The sequence below is a fragment of the Neofelis nebulosa genome, chromosome 7 (genome assembly GCF_028018385.1).
Source record: "Neofelis nebulosa isolate mNeoNeb1 chromosome 7, mNeoNeb1.pri, whole genome shotgun sequence".
NCBI lineage: Eukaryota > Metazoa > Chordata > Mammalia > Carnivora > Felidae > Neofelis > Neofelis nebulosa.
The window spans coordinates 109,699,707-109,717,693 of record NC_080788.1 but is presented as its reverse complement, the minus strand read 5'-3'; the positions used below and the strand labels follow the sequence as shown (position 1 = coordinate 109,717,693).

At 41.3% G+C, this 17,987-nt stretch overlaps 1 protein-coding gene across 8 annotated transcripts in view; it reads right to left on the bottom strand.

Moving 5' to 3' along the window:
- Positions 1–17,987, bottom strand: part of SYT16 (synaptotagmin 16) — a 245,294-nt gene that overhangs the window by 6,909 nt on the left and 220,398 nt on the right. For 6 of the 8 annotated variants that reach the window (XM_058739259.1, XM_058739252.1, XM_058739255.1 and 3 more), the window contains 3 exons: positions 16,884–17,140; positions 11,172–11,612; positions 8,149–8,338 (listed from right to left, as the gene is read on the bottom strand). In XM_058739259.1, the coding sequence (XP_058595242.1) occupies positions 8,149–8,338; positions 11,172–11,612; positions 16,884–17,140 (888 nt within the window). The other 2 variants (XM_058739254.1, XM_058739257.1) reach the window with 2 other exon arrangements.

Here is a 17,987-nt window from a genome sequence, read left to right as displayed (position 1 = left end):
CACTTCCCTAAATCTTCTGCCAGTAAGATCCCACAAATGAAAGCTACTTGTCTGAGACTGGAAGGTAGAAGAAAAAGGGAGCCACATCTCTCCAGAGGCATGTGTCTAGGCATTAGCAGATGGCAAAGTAGGGGTTTTGCGCATGTGTTCAACCGTCCTTATGAGAATCACTCCTTTCTTGCACACACAGCTCAGACCATTTCAGCATTTTTCCTGTGATGTCTATACTTCTAGATTTCCTGAAGGGAGCCCCCTCAGGAAATTTTATCAATAATAGATAGTGCATTTTATCAAAAGCTTCTTTTGTACCTCTTCAGATAATCCTAATGGTTTTTCATAAATCAGTTAATATGGTGAACTACACAAGCATATTTTCGTAATGTTAAATCCTTCTTGTATTCTTGAGCCAAGTTCAGTGTGTTAGTAATTAGTATTTTTTTTCCTTATACATTATGAGGCTAGGTGGGCCCAACATAAACTACAGTGTGAGTGGCAAGATGTGCAGAGGGGAAACAGGGAGAGATTGGGAGCAAGAGAAACAATCCAGTGTTATATCTATCTTTTACACAGCAATTGTAGTCCTTTTACATTTATTATATCACATATCTTTTGATTTATTTTTATAGTTTTGGTTTGTGCTTTTTATTCTACACTTTCTATGCCTTTAAATATCCTTTTCTGGTTCCTATTGGAACCACTGAATTATCTTTATTCTAATTTACTCTCTCTATTGATTTGAAAGTTAGATTAAAATTTCAACATGTACCTTGATTTAATATCTAAAATTAATCAATATTTTTACCCTCCTCTAAGCAATATAAGGATCTTAGAATTCTTTGATTTTTACTTCCCCGTCTCAACCTTCATGTTATTTCTACCTAGATTTTTATTTCCATTTGCTGTTATACTCCAAATATATTAGTAATTTTCCTGTTGTTTTATTTTTTGCAGTTTATACATGCTGATATTTACCTATATGTTCACCGATTTTTGTTCATTATTCTTTCCTAAAGTTCACTATTTCCTTCTAAGTTCAATTGTTTCTTCCTGAAATATATCAGTCAGTGGTTATTTCAGTGACAAACTCTTTCAAACTTTGTGGAAAATATCTTTATTTTTCCTTCACTCAAACAGAACACTAAGTTGAGAATGTTTTTCTCTTGAGACTTTGGTAATAATGTCCCCTTGTCCTCTGGCTTCTGTCATTGCTGTTGAGAAGTCTTTCCTCAGTCTTACTGCCATTCTTCTGCAGGTAACTTGGTTAAAAAAAACAAAACAATGAAAAACAAACAAATAAACAAAAAACCCCAGTTTGATTGAGATATAATTCATATACCATGGTAACCATATTTCCCCCTTGTTGCTTTTCTGTCTAGATTTTCTGACTAACTTTAATATTATTGTGGGAATTCTCTCTCTCAAAAATAAACAAACATTTTAAAAAATGTAAAAACTCTCTCTCAAAAATAAATAAACATTAACTTTTTTTTTTTTTTTTTTTTAAAAGGGGCGCCTGGGTGGCTCAGTCGGTTAAATACCCAACTTTGGCTCAGGTCATGATCTCGCAGTTCATGAGTTCCAGCCTCTCATCCGGCTCTTTACTGGCAGCTCAGAGCCTGGAGGCTGCTCCACATTATGTGTCTCCCTCGCTCTCTGCCCCTCCTCCACTCCTGCTTGCTGGCTCTTTCTCGCTCTCTCTCTCTCAAAAAGAAACATTAAAAATTTAAAAATATTATCGTGGGAATTAAGTAAAGGAATATCACCTATGCACTAAGTTAGTGCCACATATAAATCTTCATTTGAATTGGCCATAATTCTGAGCATATAGTGGTTACTAATAAACACTATATTTAGCTGAAACTGGCACCAGAACTTTAAAAGAAGGTGGTATGCTCCATATCTGTCTATTTTGATTTAGTCCTTTTTCCCTTGTACTCCATTTGTATAGCTTACCCCCTCCCACCCCCGTATCCCACGTGTTCTTCACACTCGACATGAGGCGGCTTGCTATGCTTTTTTGTTTTTCTTTGCTCTAGTCTCTGCTATTGTGAGTGCCTAACAAGGTTAATACGCTGCTGCTGTAAGTATTATCATTTGGGATGTAATTATCACATGTGGCTAATCATGCACATGCTGAGAGGCTGGGAACTTGTTGTTTTTAACTGGAGGGGACATCTTAATGATAGTTTTTGACAAGAACCATTATATGTGTGTCTATATACACACATATACACAATGCAGTAATGCACGGTAGAAGGAGACAAAGTGAAAATAAAGATGGAGAAAGAGAACCTGACAACAGAATAGCTAATATATTTTTTAACATAGCACTTGTATGAGTAACATCAGCTTGTTAACCTCATTTAATAGGGAAGGAAATGAAATTCAGAGAGGTTAAGTCAAATGTTGAGGCCATGCAGTAATTAGGTGGCAGGCAGAACAGAGCTGCTAAATTGTTAGTGAATTGCTTTCCCATGAAGCCAAATTTGAAGGATAATCAAATGTTTCTAATTCTCCATGGGAACTTTTTCAAAATCATTTGTAAATGCATATTAGGATTTCTTATGTCCACCAGATGCTATAAACTGCTTTTCTTCACCTGGACCATCCTCCATGCACAGATGTAGAGACTATTCCTTGCCATCAGTTTGCAGACTAGCCTATACTACCTTAACAGCAATAATGACAATATTTTTGAACACTGGCCACACATCCTAAATGAAGTATTGCCTTGAAAATGCCTGGCATGATTCTTGTCACACTGTTAAGATTAGTTCATGTTCTTCATTAATATGTTGTTTCTGAAGAGGTCTATGGGATAGTTTCAGTGATTTTCAAATAGCCCATTTTATCATCCCTAGACCACCTATTATTTGGAAAAAAACACAGCAATTTATAACATGGGCATTTTTCAGAAAGATAGAAAAAGATATATAGATAGATGTAAATATAGATATACAAACCTAGCTAGCTAGCTAGTTAGCTCTACCTGTCCACCCATCCATCTACCCATTGGATGAACAGAGAAAAGGTTAACGTTGGAAATCAAGCAGTGCCTTAGCCACATACTTTCTCTTGGGATGGATGTGGTTTATGGAGGGTGTCACAGAAGATGCCCTCAGGTGTAGGTGCTTGGTACTTTATCCTGTCCAAGGTTGAGTCAGGGGAACAAGGTTGGACCTTGAGATATCAACATAACCAAAAACAATGTAATTCCAAACACAGAAGCTGAGGCTCACATTTTATTTTTACCCACCTGACCCAGCTGAACTATTACAGACCAGACTAGGCTTTCTGCCCAATATTGTAGAATATTCAAATACACTGAAAATTTGAAATATTTGTACAGTGGACACCCCTACACATTATGCCCAGGATCTTCATTTGTTATATTTTGCTTTATTTGTGTTATGGACTGAATGCGTGTATTCTCTCAAAATTCATATGCTGAAGCCTTAATCCCCAATGTGATGGTATTTGGATGCGTGACCTTTGGAGGTAATTAGGTCATGAAGGTGGATCCCTCATGAATGAGAATAGTACCCTTATAAGAAAAGACATGAGAGAGATGATTTCTTTCTCTGCCATGTGAGGATACAGCAAGAAGGTGTCTGTCTGCAAAGTAGGCAGAGGGGTTCTCACCAGGAACCGAACCAGATGGACTTTGATCTTGAACTTTTCAGCCTCCAGAACTGTGAAAAATACATTTCTGTGAAGTCACTTGGTCTACGGTATTTTTGTTGTAGTAGCCCAAACTCAGACAATTTTCTTTCTCACATATCTGCATTTATCTACCCATCAATCCATCTTAGCCATGTTCATCCGTGCTCTTCACCCGTACCTAAACATTTCAGCATGCATTTAACTAACCAGAGTTCAATACTTTGTTTTTTCTATTTTAAGGTACAATTTACACACGGTAACATGAACAAAGCTTAGTACCGTCCAGTAAATTCGGACCAATGCAAACACCCATTTAACCCATACTCCCATCAAACTATAGAATATGTCCATCACCATGGAATATTCTTTCACGTCCTTGCCCGGTTCATCTTGACAGGCAACCACTCTTCTGCTTTTTGTTTTCACTATAGATGAGTTTTGCCTATTTAATTTTTTAAAAATCTTTTAATGTTTATTTTTGACAGAGAGAGAGAGACAGAGCATGAGCGGGGGAGGGGCAGAGAGAGAGGGAGACACAGAATCCAAAGCGGGCTCCAGGCTCTGAGCTGTCAGCACAGAGCCCAGTGCAGGGCTCGAACCTATGAACCGTGAGATCATGACTTGAGCTGAAGTCAGACACTTAACCGACTGAGCCACCCAGGTGCCCCTAGTTTTGCCTACTTTAGAACTCCCCATAAATGGAGTCATGTAGTAGGTATCCAGTATGTTTTGGAGATCCCATGTTAATTTCATTCTTCTTTAGTTGTTGAATAGTATTCCACTATATAAATATATCTTAACTTGTTTATTCATTCATGTGGACATGAGGGTTCTTTGCAGTTTTCATCATTATGAATGAATCTGCTCTAAACATTCTTGTCCAGGTCTTTTCTTCTCCTTCTCCCCCTCCCCCTCCCCCTCCCCCTCCCCGTCCCCCTCCCTCTCCTTCTCCTTCTTTTTTAATGTATGGGTAAATGTCCAAACATAGAACTGTTGGATTTTCAGTGCAAATTTAGTTGTGTAAGAAACTTCCAGGACTTTTCCCAAAGTGGTTGCTCCATTCCCACGAAGAAAGTATTCTCCACATCCTCAGCAACACTTAGTGGAATCCACACTACCTTCAGCCATTCTAGCAGGTGTCATGGAGACTCACACCTAAGAATACTCTCACTAGCTCCTGCCCATGAAAGCAAAACCTGCCTCTCTGACTTCTCTCCCTCAAGGATTTACCTCAGCAGTTGAGAAGGGAGCCTTACGTTTCAGTGGTTTATTTCTTCTAAGGCCCCAATAGAGAAGAGGACATTCATCTACTATTTGCCCATCTTTCCTCTATGTTGCTTAGGAAGAAAGTTTAAAATATCTTAACAGTCATCAACTGGATCAAGTTGGCAAGTTCAAAGTTATCTTTTGTTTCATGATATATTTTGAGGCAAAAGATTCTCACTTTTAAATCCAAGTCTTTCTCCCAGCTTCCAGCAATATTTAGAAACTTCAGTATTCAGAGAAGAAAAGCTCCCAATATTCAGGCTCAACCTCTTCTCTTTCAGGCTTCCTGGAGGACCATTCTTCGATTATCACAGCTAGTCTGTAAAGCAGAGTTGATGCTCCCTCTTTTTGGAAGAGGGAACTGTCCCTGAGTCCAAAGTCTCACGCACAGGGTTTTAGGACCCTCACACAAGTATTCCCACACATGCCTCTGCCCTGGCAGGCAGCACCCCCTGGCAGACTCTGACCTCTGATGCAGGGTTCTGGTGGCACCTCCCGCCCTCCCTCTGCCTTGTGGGGACAGCGCACTTGGCAGTCTCCCTCGGCCACCCTCCACCCCCAGCTTGCATCCTCTTTTCTCTCCCTTTGTTCCAACTTCGCTCAGTTATCTCATAAAACTCCTGTTCTCTCTCTTATTTTCTTCCATATGGGAACTAAAAATGTAGCCTAAGCTTGCCTGATGACTGCCAAAGTAGTGTGTGGCATAATAAAGTGAGACATCATGAAGAACCAGTGCCATCAACGTCTGAAGCCCTTGAAAGTACCAAGAGATCCCTTTTACAATCTCCACAAAGGAAGCTTCTACTTTCTCAACCCCTCCTAATGAAACAGGCTTTTCCTCAAGTACCAGCATTCTACATAAAAAACCTTTTGTCTTCACTACTGGGTTTCTGGTTTAATGAATAGTGTCACAGCAACATTGTCTCCTATTACTTTGGTTAAAAAGATGCTGCATGATGGGGTGCCTGGGTGGCTCAGTCGGTTAAGCGGCCGACTTCAGCTCAGGTCATGATCTCGCGGTCCGTGAGTTTGAGCCCCGCGTCGGGCTCTGTGCTGACATCTCAGAGCCTGGAGCCTGTTTCAGATTCTGTGTCTCCCTCTCTCTCTCTGACCCTCCCCCGTTCATACTCTGTCTCTCTCTGTCTCAAAAATAAATAAACGTTAAAAATTAAAAAAAAAGATGCTGCATGTTAGTTAGGGTTTAAATTAAATTGTGATACCATGTCTATGAAAAATCATGTAGGAAATGCCAAACTGACTTAAACTCCTGGAATAAGATCAGTTTCTAAATTAGGACTTGCCTTTTTTTTTTCCCGATTCAGTTTTAAATATTTGTTATAAGAATTTCCTCTCTGGCATGTTTTCTTTTATAGAGAAATGTATAATGATACATAGTACCATCCTCAACATCACAGCTTTCTATGTAGCATTTCTACCTAGAAAGTGTATATGATTACAATTCCATTTTACAGATGAGGAAACTGAGATTCAGGATAGTTTAATAACTCCCAGCTAGTAAGTGGCTGAGCCTGAATTCACTCCTTGGTTTGTTAGCCTCCAGCTGATGCTTTCTCTGCCACCATACTGCTACCCTCTGCACAGCTGAAAGCTTCCCAGCATGGACTGGAATAGGCCATAACTGCGTGATTCACTTCCCCATCATTCTCTGCAGCTCCACCATGTTCTTCCCAAGTAATTGTCCAGATCTCACCAAATTTCAGGAGGATAGGGAAAGAAACTGGCAGAAGTTCTAAAGGAAAAGCAGTAAACCCAGATAGAACTATTAAAAAAAAAAGTTGTGTCTAGCAAAGAGCCTAGCTGTGCAACTAATAATCAGCACCTATGATGCGTTTTAAATGACTTTCACGTGGCTAGGAGCATCATCACAAAATATGGCCTAAGGACCTGTTCTCTTGTGGTCCAGAGGACTGGATTTTCCTTAGTAGCTTGTTCTAATGGTGTTTAATACAGACTGACTAAAAGCTGCAGCACAGGTAAAGACTAAGAAGCATAGGAGCCTAGATTTGGCTACAGAAGCTGACCCTTTTCCACCAGCTTGGCTGGCTCCTCACCTAATGCTCACAGGTGAGGCTAGAGTCCATCGACTGACTCCTGCAGTCTACCATGCTGTTATCCACTTCATCCTTATTTCAGTAAGACACCAGTCCCTGGGGCAGACAGGCTCACTAGCCCTCCACTCTACTCCTTCTAGTTTACCCTCTGAACTTGAAAGGCTGGAAATTCAACAACATTTTTCAGACTCTCTAGCGGCTTAGAATTCTAGACACAAATTAGGTTCCTCTGGTTATATGTATTTGCATGAGATCTAGAGGGCAGAAGTGAGGCAGAAACCATCTTCCTGCCCTCTTTTAAGCTATTTTTGCTGACAATCATGAAAGGAGAGCTAATTTTTAGCAGCATTATGCCAATGCTCAATCTCCAACTTCTTGGGTACTGATAGGCAGTTGTGGCTGTTTCCAGCAGTATTTTTATTCTGGCTTTCTAAACCCAGGACTTCGGCTATGGGAGTGTCTTGAGCCCCTCTTTCTAGTGGTAATCTCCAAAATGGTAGTTCTCCTGGTAAGTCAGACTTGTATTGCCCAAAATCCTTCTCGTCCTCCTCCTCTGTCAACATCATAACCACTAACATTTCTTGTATGCTCACTGTGTTAGGCACTTTGCTAACTGCTTCGTAGAGATCATTTTATTTAAACCCCAAAACAACCCACGAGGAAGGTACTATTAATATCCCTTTGTTCCAGATGAGTCTACTGAGATTCAGAAAAAAGAATTAAATTGTACTGCATCATAGCAAAGCCAATGGGTAAGTGGATAGAGCTGGAATTTGACCCCAGATCTGCCTCACTCCAACGCCTATGTTCTGCCTCTGTAAGGTATTTGCAGGCCTAGAGCCTATTAGCAGATTTTAATTGCCCATACACATTACGTTGCTGAAAACATACCACTTTTTTCCCTTTGACAATATACATGTAGAGGCCAGCCTATTTTGCATCAAGATATATCCAGATATCAAAGAAGCCTTCGATTTAATGAGATAGAAATGCATTTTCAATATCCAGAGGTATCACTTTGTAAAAAAATGTCTAAGTCATACCAGGATAATTTCTCTGTAAAAGTTGAAGAATTAACACCAAAGCAAACACAGCCTTCTACTTGCCTCTGGAAGGCCCAGAGCTGGGGGTACAGACATGCACTTACCAGGCGCTCTATTAACAGCGAGGTTTCGGAAATGGCTGCCTTTGATCATTTGCACAGATAATCGCCCCGTTGTGGCATTGTAGGACAGCCCCACCAACAGCTCTGGCGCCCCTCCATGAGACAGCGACTGCGTGGATGAAGCACTATCACTGTGAGAAACTGCAGATGGGCTGAGCGGAGACTCTCCACTCTGGAGGGGAAGAACAACAAAGAGTCCATTGGCCCACGCTGTACTACTCTCTTACAGAAAGCCGATATTATGTTTGGTGAAATGGCGGCCCAATCTCGACTGCTGCCAAAGATTACTAACGGCGCACTTGGTGTGAATGATAATGGGCCTGGGGAGCGCAGTCATGGATGAGATTCCCTGCATTATTAGCTGACATAGTTGCTTCAAGAGCCGTCTCCATTCAATATTTCCTCTCTAAAGACAAAACGGACAAAGATGTTATTACCAGTGTAAATCAAACCCTCTAAGATATGTGAAGAGCTAATAATACATTTAATATAGACCAAAATTCCCTCCTGTGTAATTTGTGCTTGAATGTTTCTATGGAACCCATCCACTCTAGGCATGAGTTTTGTTTCTGTTCTCTGCAGCTTCCTGATGAATGTAGCAATACAGGAGGCACTTTGTCTTCACTAGAAAAAGAAATGACCACTACTGTCTACTACCACATAGAATATTTGGCCCCTAGTTCTGCTTCCTAGGGTTGTCAGCAATATGCCAGATGCTACATTTTTCCCCCTGAGGAAATGAATTACATTGAAAATGAGCACTTTTATGACTGCTTCGTAAAAAAAGCCAATGCATGGACTGTGGATCTCAGAGACATTGCATGCACCAGGTGAGCCTAGGGGAGAGACTATGCTTTCGGTCCTGTTTATTTACACACATGCTTTTCCAAAGTACCCACATTTATACACCAGACATATAGGGAGGAGAAGAGCAAAGTAGGCCAGGATGTTGACTCTCCCTCAAGAAGCATGCAGTGGGCAATGGCACTGTGAGGGCAAGAGAGCCAGCCTCCCAGAACCACCAACACCTCCACCAGAAACCAGTGCATCAGACTTAGCTCACGATTTCTTCTCAACATCTTAAATCATTTCCTAAAACTTCTTAGCAAAACCCCAACAAAATACACACATTAAAAGGTATTAAGTATTCTTCATCTGTAGGAAAATATCCTATTTGCCAGGCCATGGTAGATCCCTGGGCTTTCAAGAAACATAATTTGTAAACTATAGGGCTAGCTGGTTTTGATAGGTACCATATAGCCCCAGCTGTCAGGTTTATGATAATTCAACAGCGACATATTTGCTTAGTCTGGGGTAAGGATCGCCCCTCCTCTGTGTCTCTACAGAAACATCCACCAAGGCACCTATCACTACAGAGCTTGCCTCTCCCATCACATTTTGAATCCTTACAAATCACTCGGTCTGATGCATAGACCAATGTCTGACATGTAAACATGCTCAACAAGTAACTGATGAATGGAAGAATTTTTACCTTAAAGTTCTTTCACACGGGCACATCTTCCCCACTCAACTCTGTGGCCCCAGCACAGGGCCTGGCACAGAGAAGTAGGGGTGTGATCATACCTATTCTCGTGCCTTCTAGTACATGTTCCTTCTGACCTCCTCTCGCTTCTGTTTTCCATGGTTTCAGACATACTTTGCTCAGAGTTTATGAAAAAAGAGGGATTTAAGCAGAAATGAGACATGATCTGGCTTATGTTTTAAAAGGCTCATTTGGCCCCTGTTTTGGGAATAGTCTGTAAGGGGCAAAATAGGAAGGTCACTAGGAGGTCATTTCAGTAATCCAGCAGAGTCAGGTTCTGGTTATAGTTTGAAGATAGAGTCAATGGGATTTCAGGTGGAAAGGAGAGAAGTCACAAATGACTTGAAAGGTTTTTCACAACTAAAAGAATGAAATTTCCTTTAGCCAAGATGGGAAGGCTTCAGGTAGAATAGATTTAGGGAGCCAAGTCTGGGGATATTAATTTTGAGACATCTATTAAAAATTTAAGTGGCTGGGTCTCCCATCACTACACTCCAGACTTTCTGGCTCCTTTCCTCATCCTGAGAACGAGCTCCTTCCCGCTTCTTGATGCCTGCATGTGCCATTCCCTCTGTCTGGAACCCTTGCTTATCCACATGTCACCAGTCTTGTTCTGTGTTTGATCACTACTTCAAAGACACATTCTGTGACCCTTCTAAACCAACAGCAAACTCTATCACTCTCTCTCTCCCCTTGCGTACCTAGTCTGCTATTGTTTCCCCTCCTCTACCAGTCAGGAAGCTCTTGAGGGCAGAGGCATCACCCGTTTCATTCTTTCCTACATCCCTTCTGCCTATACAGTACTGGACATAGTAAGCACTCAGTAAACATTTTTGAATGGATGACGGATTGGCCCAAGAGCCCGAGATTGCTATGTGATCTTTTTACATGGTTTTTCAAAGGCCCACATACCAGATGACACTTAACCCCCATCAATAGTGGATTTTCCATCTTGTAGACATACACACCACACTGTCCTTCCTCAAGACCCCAGCAGGGATGCAGAGGATAAGATACGTGGGAGGAGGCCAGTCATATGAATGGCAGGTCTTAGAAGTGGCTGGAGATCAGGGCTACTGTTGTAGCCTACTCAAACACACGTTAAGGAGCTCCCCTTGAAAGTCCCATCTCTGAGATTCATCACAATGCACATTAAGGGTGGGAAAGGAGGAGCATCGTCAGACTACAGGTCAGTTATTCACAGGTTAAGCCCTTCCCCCACACTGTTGCTGTCATTTCCAGAAATGGACAGGGAATACATCCATCAGCTTATAGGGAAGATGGGCACAAAAAACCCATTGTACCATGAAGTGCAAATCATGGGTTACAAGGATGAGGAGAGCCAAATGGAAAATTAAATTAAGGTGTTTGAATTCACAGGCTGAATGTACTAAATCAAGAGCTGACAATTCCAGATCCTTGAACATACCGCATCATTAGCAGCACCATTTAACATACTCACACTGATATTGCTTCTTGGCTCCAGAACCAGAGTCACTTTCATTTCCCCTTCTGGGTTCAGGTGGCTGAGATGGAACAGCTTCTCTCCCATCATTCTCTCACGGGTCATCTTGCGGGCAGCATACAGGCGGAAGCGGATAGCACAGGCAGCCACATCTCTGGGCTCCAGCTTGGTGAAGGTGACCTTCTCCTTAAAAACAGGGTTGGGGCCTCTCTGTATGCTTGTCCTTCCCCTCTGTTTCTTACTGGGCAGCAGAACTACGTGAACTTGCCAGGAGTTGACACCACTTCGGTCCTTATCTGGGAGGCCCTGCGCTCTCACAACGGTCACTGTGAGCTTCTGGCTGGAACCTTTATATTCAAAGATGACATCCAAGTCACCACATTTTGAGATGGGCTCCAGGACCCCAGTCGGCACCTGAAAATTGGCCCCATCCTGTTCCTGTTGCAGATAGAGGAAGAGATTAGGAATGGAAATGATAATGCCCAAATACATTTTGGTGAGATAGAGCCCCTCTGTGCTCCATCAGAACACTGTACTTTTCGACTGCTAGCACATATCCCTGTTCACTAGAAGGGTCTGTTTACTGGTGTATGTCTCCCTTAGATTGTAAATTCTTTGGGGGTACAGCGCCTGGCATAAGGTGAATCTTCACGAATGCTTTTGGAATGAATGAACAAAGCTTTTATATTTTGCAAAGTGTTGTCAATACACTCTCAAAAAGCACACCTGACCACTATCATTGAAACCGAGATCTAAAGTCTAAAATTAGTCACCTATACAGCTTCCAAGAGAGAACTTTTTCTGGAGTTCCCAGGAAAAATGGTTGAGCCTGGGCCTGTGCTCCAAGAGCCAGGACTTCCTGCAGATGAGAATCCTAATGCGGGTCACAGACAAGTGATTATTCAGTAGATTTTCCAGCTACATGGGAGAAAATGTCTAGGGTAGAGCTTCTCAAACGTTTGTGTGGACTTGAGTCACTCAGAGTTTCTGATTCTGTAGGACTGGGGTGGGGCCTGAGGCTCTGCATTTCTCAGGTCACAAGGATATCACCATTGGCCTCAAACCACACTCTGAGTACTGAAGGTTTAGGAGGGCATCCTCAGCAGCCACTTAGCAAACAGCAAAACCAGACGTGGAGACAGAACTCGGGTTGAAATCATAACTCTACCATGGACTGGCTTTTTGACCCTGGCCAAATAGGCCACCCTCTCTGTGCTCTAGCTGAAAAATGAACATTAAGATGCCTATTTGATGGAGTGTTACGGCGAGGTTTTAAGAGATATGGAAAAACACCTGGCTCAGACCAGACTCCATAAATACCTATTCCCATCAATGGACTGATGATACCTATTTTCAAACATGGCCCCCCTCATTATACAATATCACCCTTCGACAACAATTTCACCCATAGCCAGTCAGATCTGATGACCTCACTGAGAACATTGAACTGAGCTGATTATAATGAAGTAGTCTCCAACAAACTATAAAGAATGTCAACATAATTTGATTTTTTTCTATGAAGGCATGATACTTACTCATAACTAAACTTTGGCCTGATTCTTATTATAAATCAGAACCCATTCTTATTTATGTGACTGAACACCAGACTTCGATAATCCAAAGACTACTTTAAAATATATGATAAAGCACCTCAAAAATGTGCATTCATCATCAAAACTTCCCCACAGAGTCGAGGTGAAAGTGCACAGTTCACTGGAATGAGACATCTTTAGGAGATCCAGGCCTACCACTTACTCCCTCTATGACATTGGACAAGGTATTTAATCTTTCCACTTGTGGCTTTCTTCAACAGTAAAATGGGGGATGAAACCAATTACAGGATTGTTGCGAAAATTAAAGGACTTGAGAAACAGGAGACATGGAATAAATGTCTTCTCTTTTAAAATGCACATTCGTCTACCAAGAAATTTTAGGCTTTTGCAAAATAAGGGAAGCTCCTTATATTCTTTCCTCAGCATGCATTCATGTGAGAGTGCTTCTATTCAGAGGTACTTAGTTTCAAGTGATAAAAGTGGTTGCTATAGAGACTTCTGAATACAACTGACTAGTGTAGATTTAATATTAGAAGCAAGTCTCCAAGGAGTTAGGCTAACTCAGAAATCAAGTCACAGTCTTCTGTTAAAACTCCCATCTATTTTAGCCTCCTCTTGATCATCTCTATATTGCTTGCTGGATCAGAAGTAATCAGGGCTAACATCTACTAAGCTGTGTCTTATGCCAGGTACCATACTAAACACTTTATGGTCTGCAAAAGCCCACTTTCAGGCACTTCAGACCTTCTCGGCCTCACCTTTTGTTGCAGCTTTCCAGCAGGCACAGACTGTTGGGCTCTAAGTAGCTTCAGCCTGGCACAGCCCAACAAAGTCTTACCACTTGTCTAGGCAATGCAACTCTCAACTCCCATCACAGGCCCCTATTGATGTCAAGGATTGGAATGTTACAGAATGCTGCATGGCATTCATGTATATAAAGTCCAGAGTGTTGTGGAGGTTAATGCCCCATGCAATAAACTTGTGTCCCCTTGGACAGATGTCCTGAGATGAGTTAGCACAGCTTCTTGCAGTCCCATAAGATCAAGCCATGAGCCACACTTAGTGGTGGCCAACTTGATTACAGGCTCTCCCTTCTACCCTGCTTCATTCCCCCCTTGTCCCTCACTCTTGTTCTCAGGGATTGTACATCCTGACAAAACAGGCTCTGCTTTTTGGGAATCTACCTAAGAAATGTTATCTTTTAAAATGTTCACATTAACCTAACAAGGTAGGAATTTTAATATCTTCATTTTGTGGGGGGAGGAAACTTAAGGCTTAGAAAGACTAAATAACTCACTCACTGCTCCCAACATCATATGCCGTACCAAGGCTATGCAGGATTTACCAGTATTAATGCTCAAAATCCCAAACCTTAGACTGAACCATGATGACTCCCTTCTACGCCCCCCCCCCAAGCCTCTCACCACAGCTATTTATATTTGTAGTAAGTGTGTGGGGTGAGGCGGGAGTAAAAGGAGAGATGGAAACACATACTACTTTGAATTTCACATCCTTTTAGGTCCCTGCTCTTCATAATAGTTAGCAGAAGTTGTCAGCAACTTCAATGCCAAGGTAAAAATATTCTAGTCAGTGACTTATCTCTCCACTTATCCATCGGGCTATCTATTCAGACAAATGCTCACTCCACCTGCAGGTCTGTGCTAAGCCCTTTGAAGGTCTCTGAAACAACTCTCCTAAGAACCCTGCATAAAACAGAGCTGTAGGCCCTAGCCAGGCTCTGGACGGGGACGATCCGAGCTGTGGCACAGGGAAACTGGGCTCTGTGGCCCCTTCCTGGGTTGATCTGAAACAAAGATTTGTGAAGGCTGGTATTTTTATAGCAATTAATTATTTCAACACACTTTACCTATCACCAGGCAACTAAAGGCTCTCCTCATGCGGGTACTGTTAATACCACTAATCCATCTGACCTTCCTGCAAGGTAAAAATCTCTTCATTTTTATCCCCATTTGGCAGATTTTAATTAACTTCTCAAGGCCAACCAGTTAATCAGTAGAAAGCAGAGATGAAAAGTGGGACACCTGCCTCCCTGTGTGCTCAAAATCACCCAGCCACCCGTCCATTGTCTTCCCTGCCAAGCCTTGGGTCTGAAGGAAAAAGTTGACGGCCTTTTCCAGCAGAGAAGAGCGGTGCTCAAAAATCCATCAGCCTAAAGGGTAGTCACACTGTATGTATGACTGGTTTCCTTCTAAGGCAAAAGAAATGATTCCTTTAGCTCTAAGATCCTGATTTTTCTCTAAGATGGGAATACTTGTGCCACGTTGTCAAAACCCTCATAGGTTTAAAGATTTTCTATCAAATTGAAAGCCTTTGTGTTTTAGTAAGATAGTGTTGATGTCATCTGTGTGGCCCAAAGTAAACAGACCTGCAATATGTTCCCGATGCCAGATACACAGGGGAAGACTGGGTTCTTAATACAGTTAAGAGGCAAATAAATCAATTCTTAAAAGGCAAGCTAAGCCTGCAAAGCAGGCAGTTACAGGAACTGCCTCCGAGCCGCATCTGAGGTTCTACTGTAGGAGCACCAAATTACAGTTTTTGTCTCAAAATAGATAGGAGGTTGAATGGAGCACACAGAGATGTCTGGGTATTTTTGGAGTCTGAGAACATTTAGTGCTCTCAACACCAAGTCTTCTATTACAGCTCTGTGAGTCAGGCAGATGGGAGGTTACCTGGCAATTCCAAGCCTGAGGGAGCAATTATCAAGAGGACAGAGTATCAATAGGCAGGTAAACGGTTTCTGTTTTGTTTTTGTGTGAGAATCCAAAAAGAATATTTTTAAACATTCAATGTTATTGTGTGGGATTTGATAGGACTTGTCAGCAGCAAATCAACTGGGAAGCATAAATTTTTTCCCAAAACTTATAAGGTTAATAGCTTTGGGTGTCTCTATATGTAGGACTGCCCTTGACAAGCCACAAACCATGTATCTGCGTTACTGTTTCTCATCCTCAGCCATGACACCAACATGTGGGCACACACATACACACACACACACACACACACACACACACACACACACACACACCTCCTTATGCTCTCTCTATACACCCCAGTGCATCAACTATAATACTTTGGAACATTATTTTCTGTGATTTTTTTTCCTTCTCCTTGATGAGCATCTGGTGTGTATGACAGTCCAGGTCCTTCTAAGAGCTTCCACCTGGTTATTTTCTCAAGCAGACCGATGTTAACAAAATCCATTCACTTTTCTCCTTCCTCTTGCCCCACAAATTATATGAATATTTTATATACATATATTACATATTTCATCAAAATTAATTTCAAAGTAGGCAGTAGACATTATTATTTAATATCTCCTAATGTTATAGAATCATAATAAAAGACATCTAGCTAATAAAGAATAACTATAAATGCCTATACGACAATGTTTGTAAAATCTTTATCACAGTGCCTGGCACATAGTAATTGCTCAATAAATGGTAGTGTCTGTAATAATCACCTCCAATCATACCTCTGGGTGGTTAGGAATATTCTGGAGTAAGTTTTAATTAAAAAATAAATTTAGAAGGGGCATCTTTTATCAGAGGTTTATTCCAAAAAGCAAAGTCAATGGCCAGAGGGTCATCACAAACTAATGCTATCTCCTAGATCTTGAATTCAATGCAAATCTAACAAACATACTTATACTGCAAGATATTCATCATATTTTGCATCATTTCATTTGGAGGGCCACTGTATTTTAGTTTAATTTTCAAGTAATTCTCATATTCAAATAGTTATAACTCAAGATTGGGGTAAATAAAAATCGACTCCACTTAATTGAAACCATGAAGGAAATAAACCAGTCTTCTCTAAAGAACTAAAAAATCTTTTATATACACAAGAAGCCTGATTGCTGCTGGGTCCATTCTGCCACTCTTCTTTTTTTCCCCCACTTTGATAGAAATTTATTTAAGATTCTTTTATTGGTATACATAGGAGCTGTGACTTAGTCACCTGAAAAATTTTTATTTCTTATAAATAAAGGCTCTTTAGGTCTTTGTTTTTCAAGGCATTGCTTCCTTTCTGGAGAAATTTTTTTCTTAAGACATGAGCAGGAAGAGGAAAGCAAGAACTCACTAGAGAGCACCCAATACTCAAGCAAAGAAAGAATGGAAAACAAATAACTTGCCTCTGGACTCCACATGGAGCTGCTGTCAGTAGCATAGGAGTCTTCAAATCCCCGGTTATTAAAAGCTGTCTCCAATTCCAAGCTGCCTTCTGTGGACTGGCGACTAAGGCTGCGAGGCACACTGGTCTCTTGGGGAGATGCACCCTGGTGCCTGGTGTTTCCCACCTCACATGGGGACTGTGAGTGGGCAGAGATGGGATCATCTTCACCATAAGACAGAGTCTCAGAATAGTTTGGTTGGCTGGCTCCATCCAAACCTAAATGTGCAATAAGGAGACTATTTCAAATGTATTATTATTTTACACCTTTTTACCTAGAGAAATTGAGCAGTAGCAACAACACAAATCAAGGTCTCAAAAACAGAGGCACCGGGTGGCTCAGTCACCAGGCTCAGTTCATGATTTCAAGGTCGTGCGATCAAGCCCGGTGTCAGGCTCAATGCTGGGTGTGGAGCCTGCTTAAGATTCTCTCTCTTTCTCTCTCTCTCTCTAAGTAAAAAAAAAATCTCAAAAACAAAACCCATCAAATAACACCTACAGAAATATAATTCTATCCACAGAGTGGATAAACTTGGTCTAGATAACCAAAAAGACCATTAGTTCATTACATGGAATATACAAAGGTTTAATACTTTCTAACAATATGAATATAAAGGATGTGTGCTTATATAAAAAAAAACACATTAGCATTTTGTCAGAACTAACGAACACAAGACTTTGGGGATGGATCTAGAAAGCGAGAACAACAATCTACTATGGAGATCATACTGTCTCCTGACTCTAGGATCCTTCTTTCTCTCTTCCACATTCACCATCTTACCCTCTCCTTGAAAGGCTTCAGTGGTTCTCTCAAGTAAAAAATTCTTTACTTGATCCATGGAACACTGGACTTGGATTCAGATGATCTGTGTTTAAAACCTAGCTCTGTGTTAAGAATTTACACAATATGTGGACTGTCTGAACTTTTGTTTTCTTATCCATAAAATGATGATAAGAGCCGTCACAGAGTCATGTGGACACATGAAATAATATCCACCTGGCAGCCACTAGGTTTTCGGTAAATATTAGCCTTGCTTGTTTGTCTGACCCAAACTAGCCTCTTCCA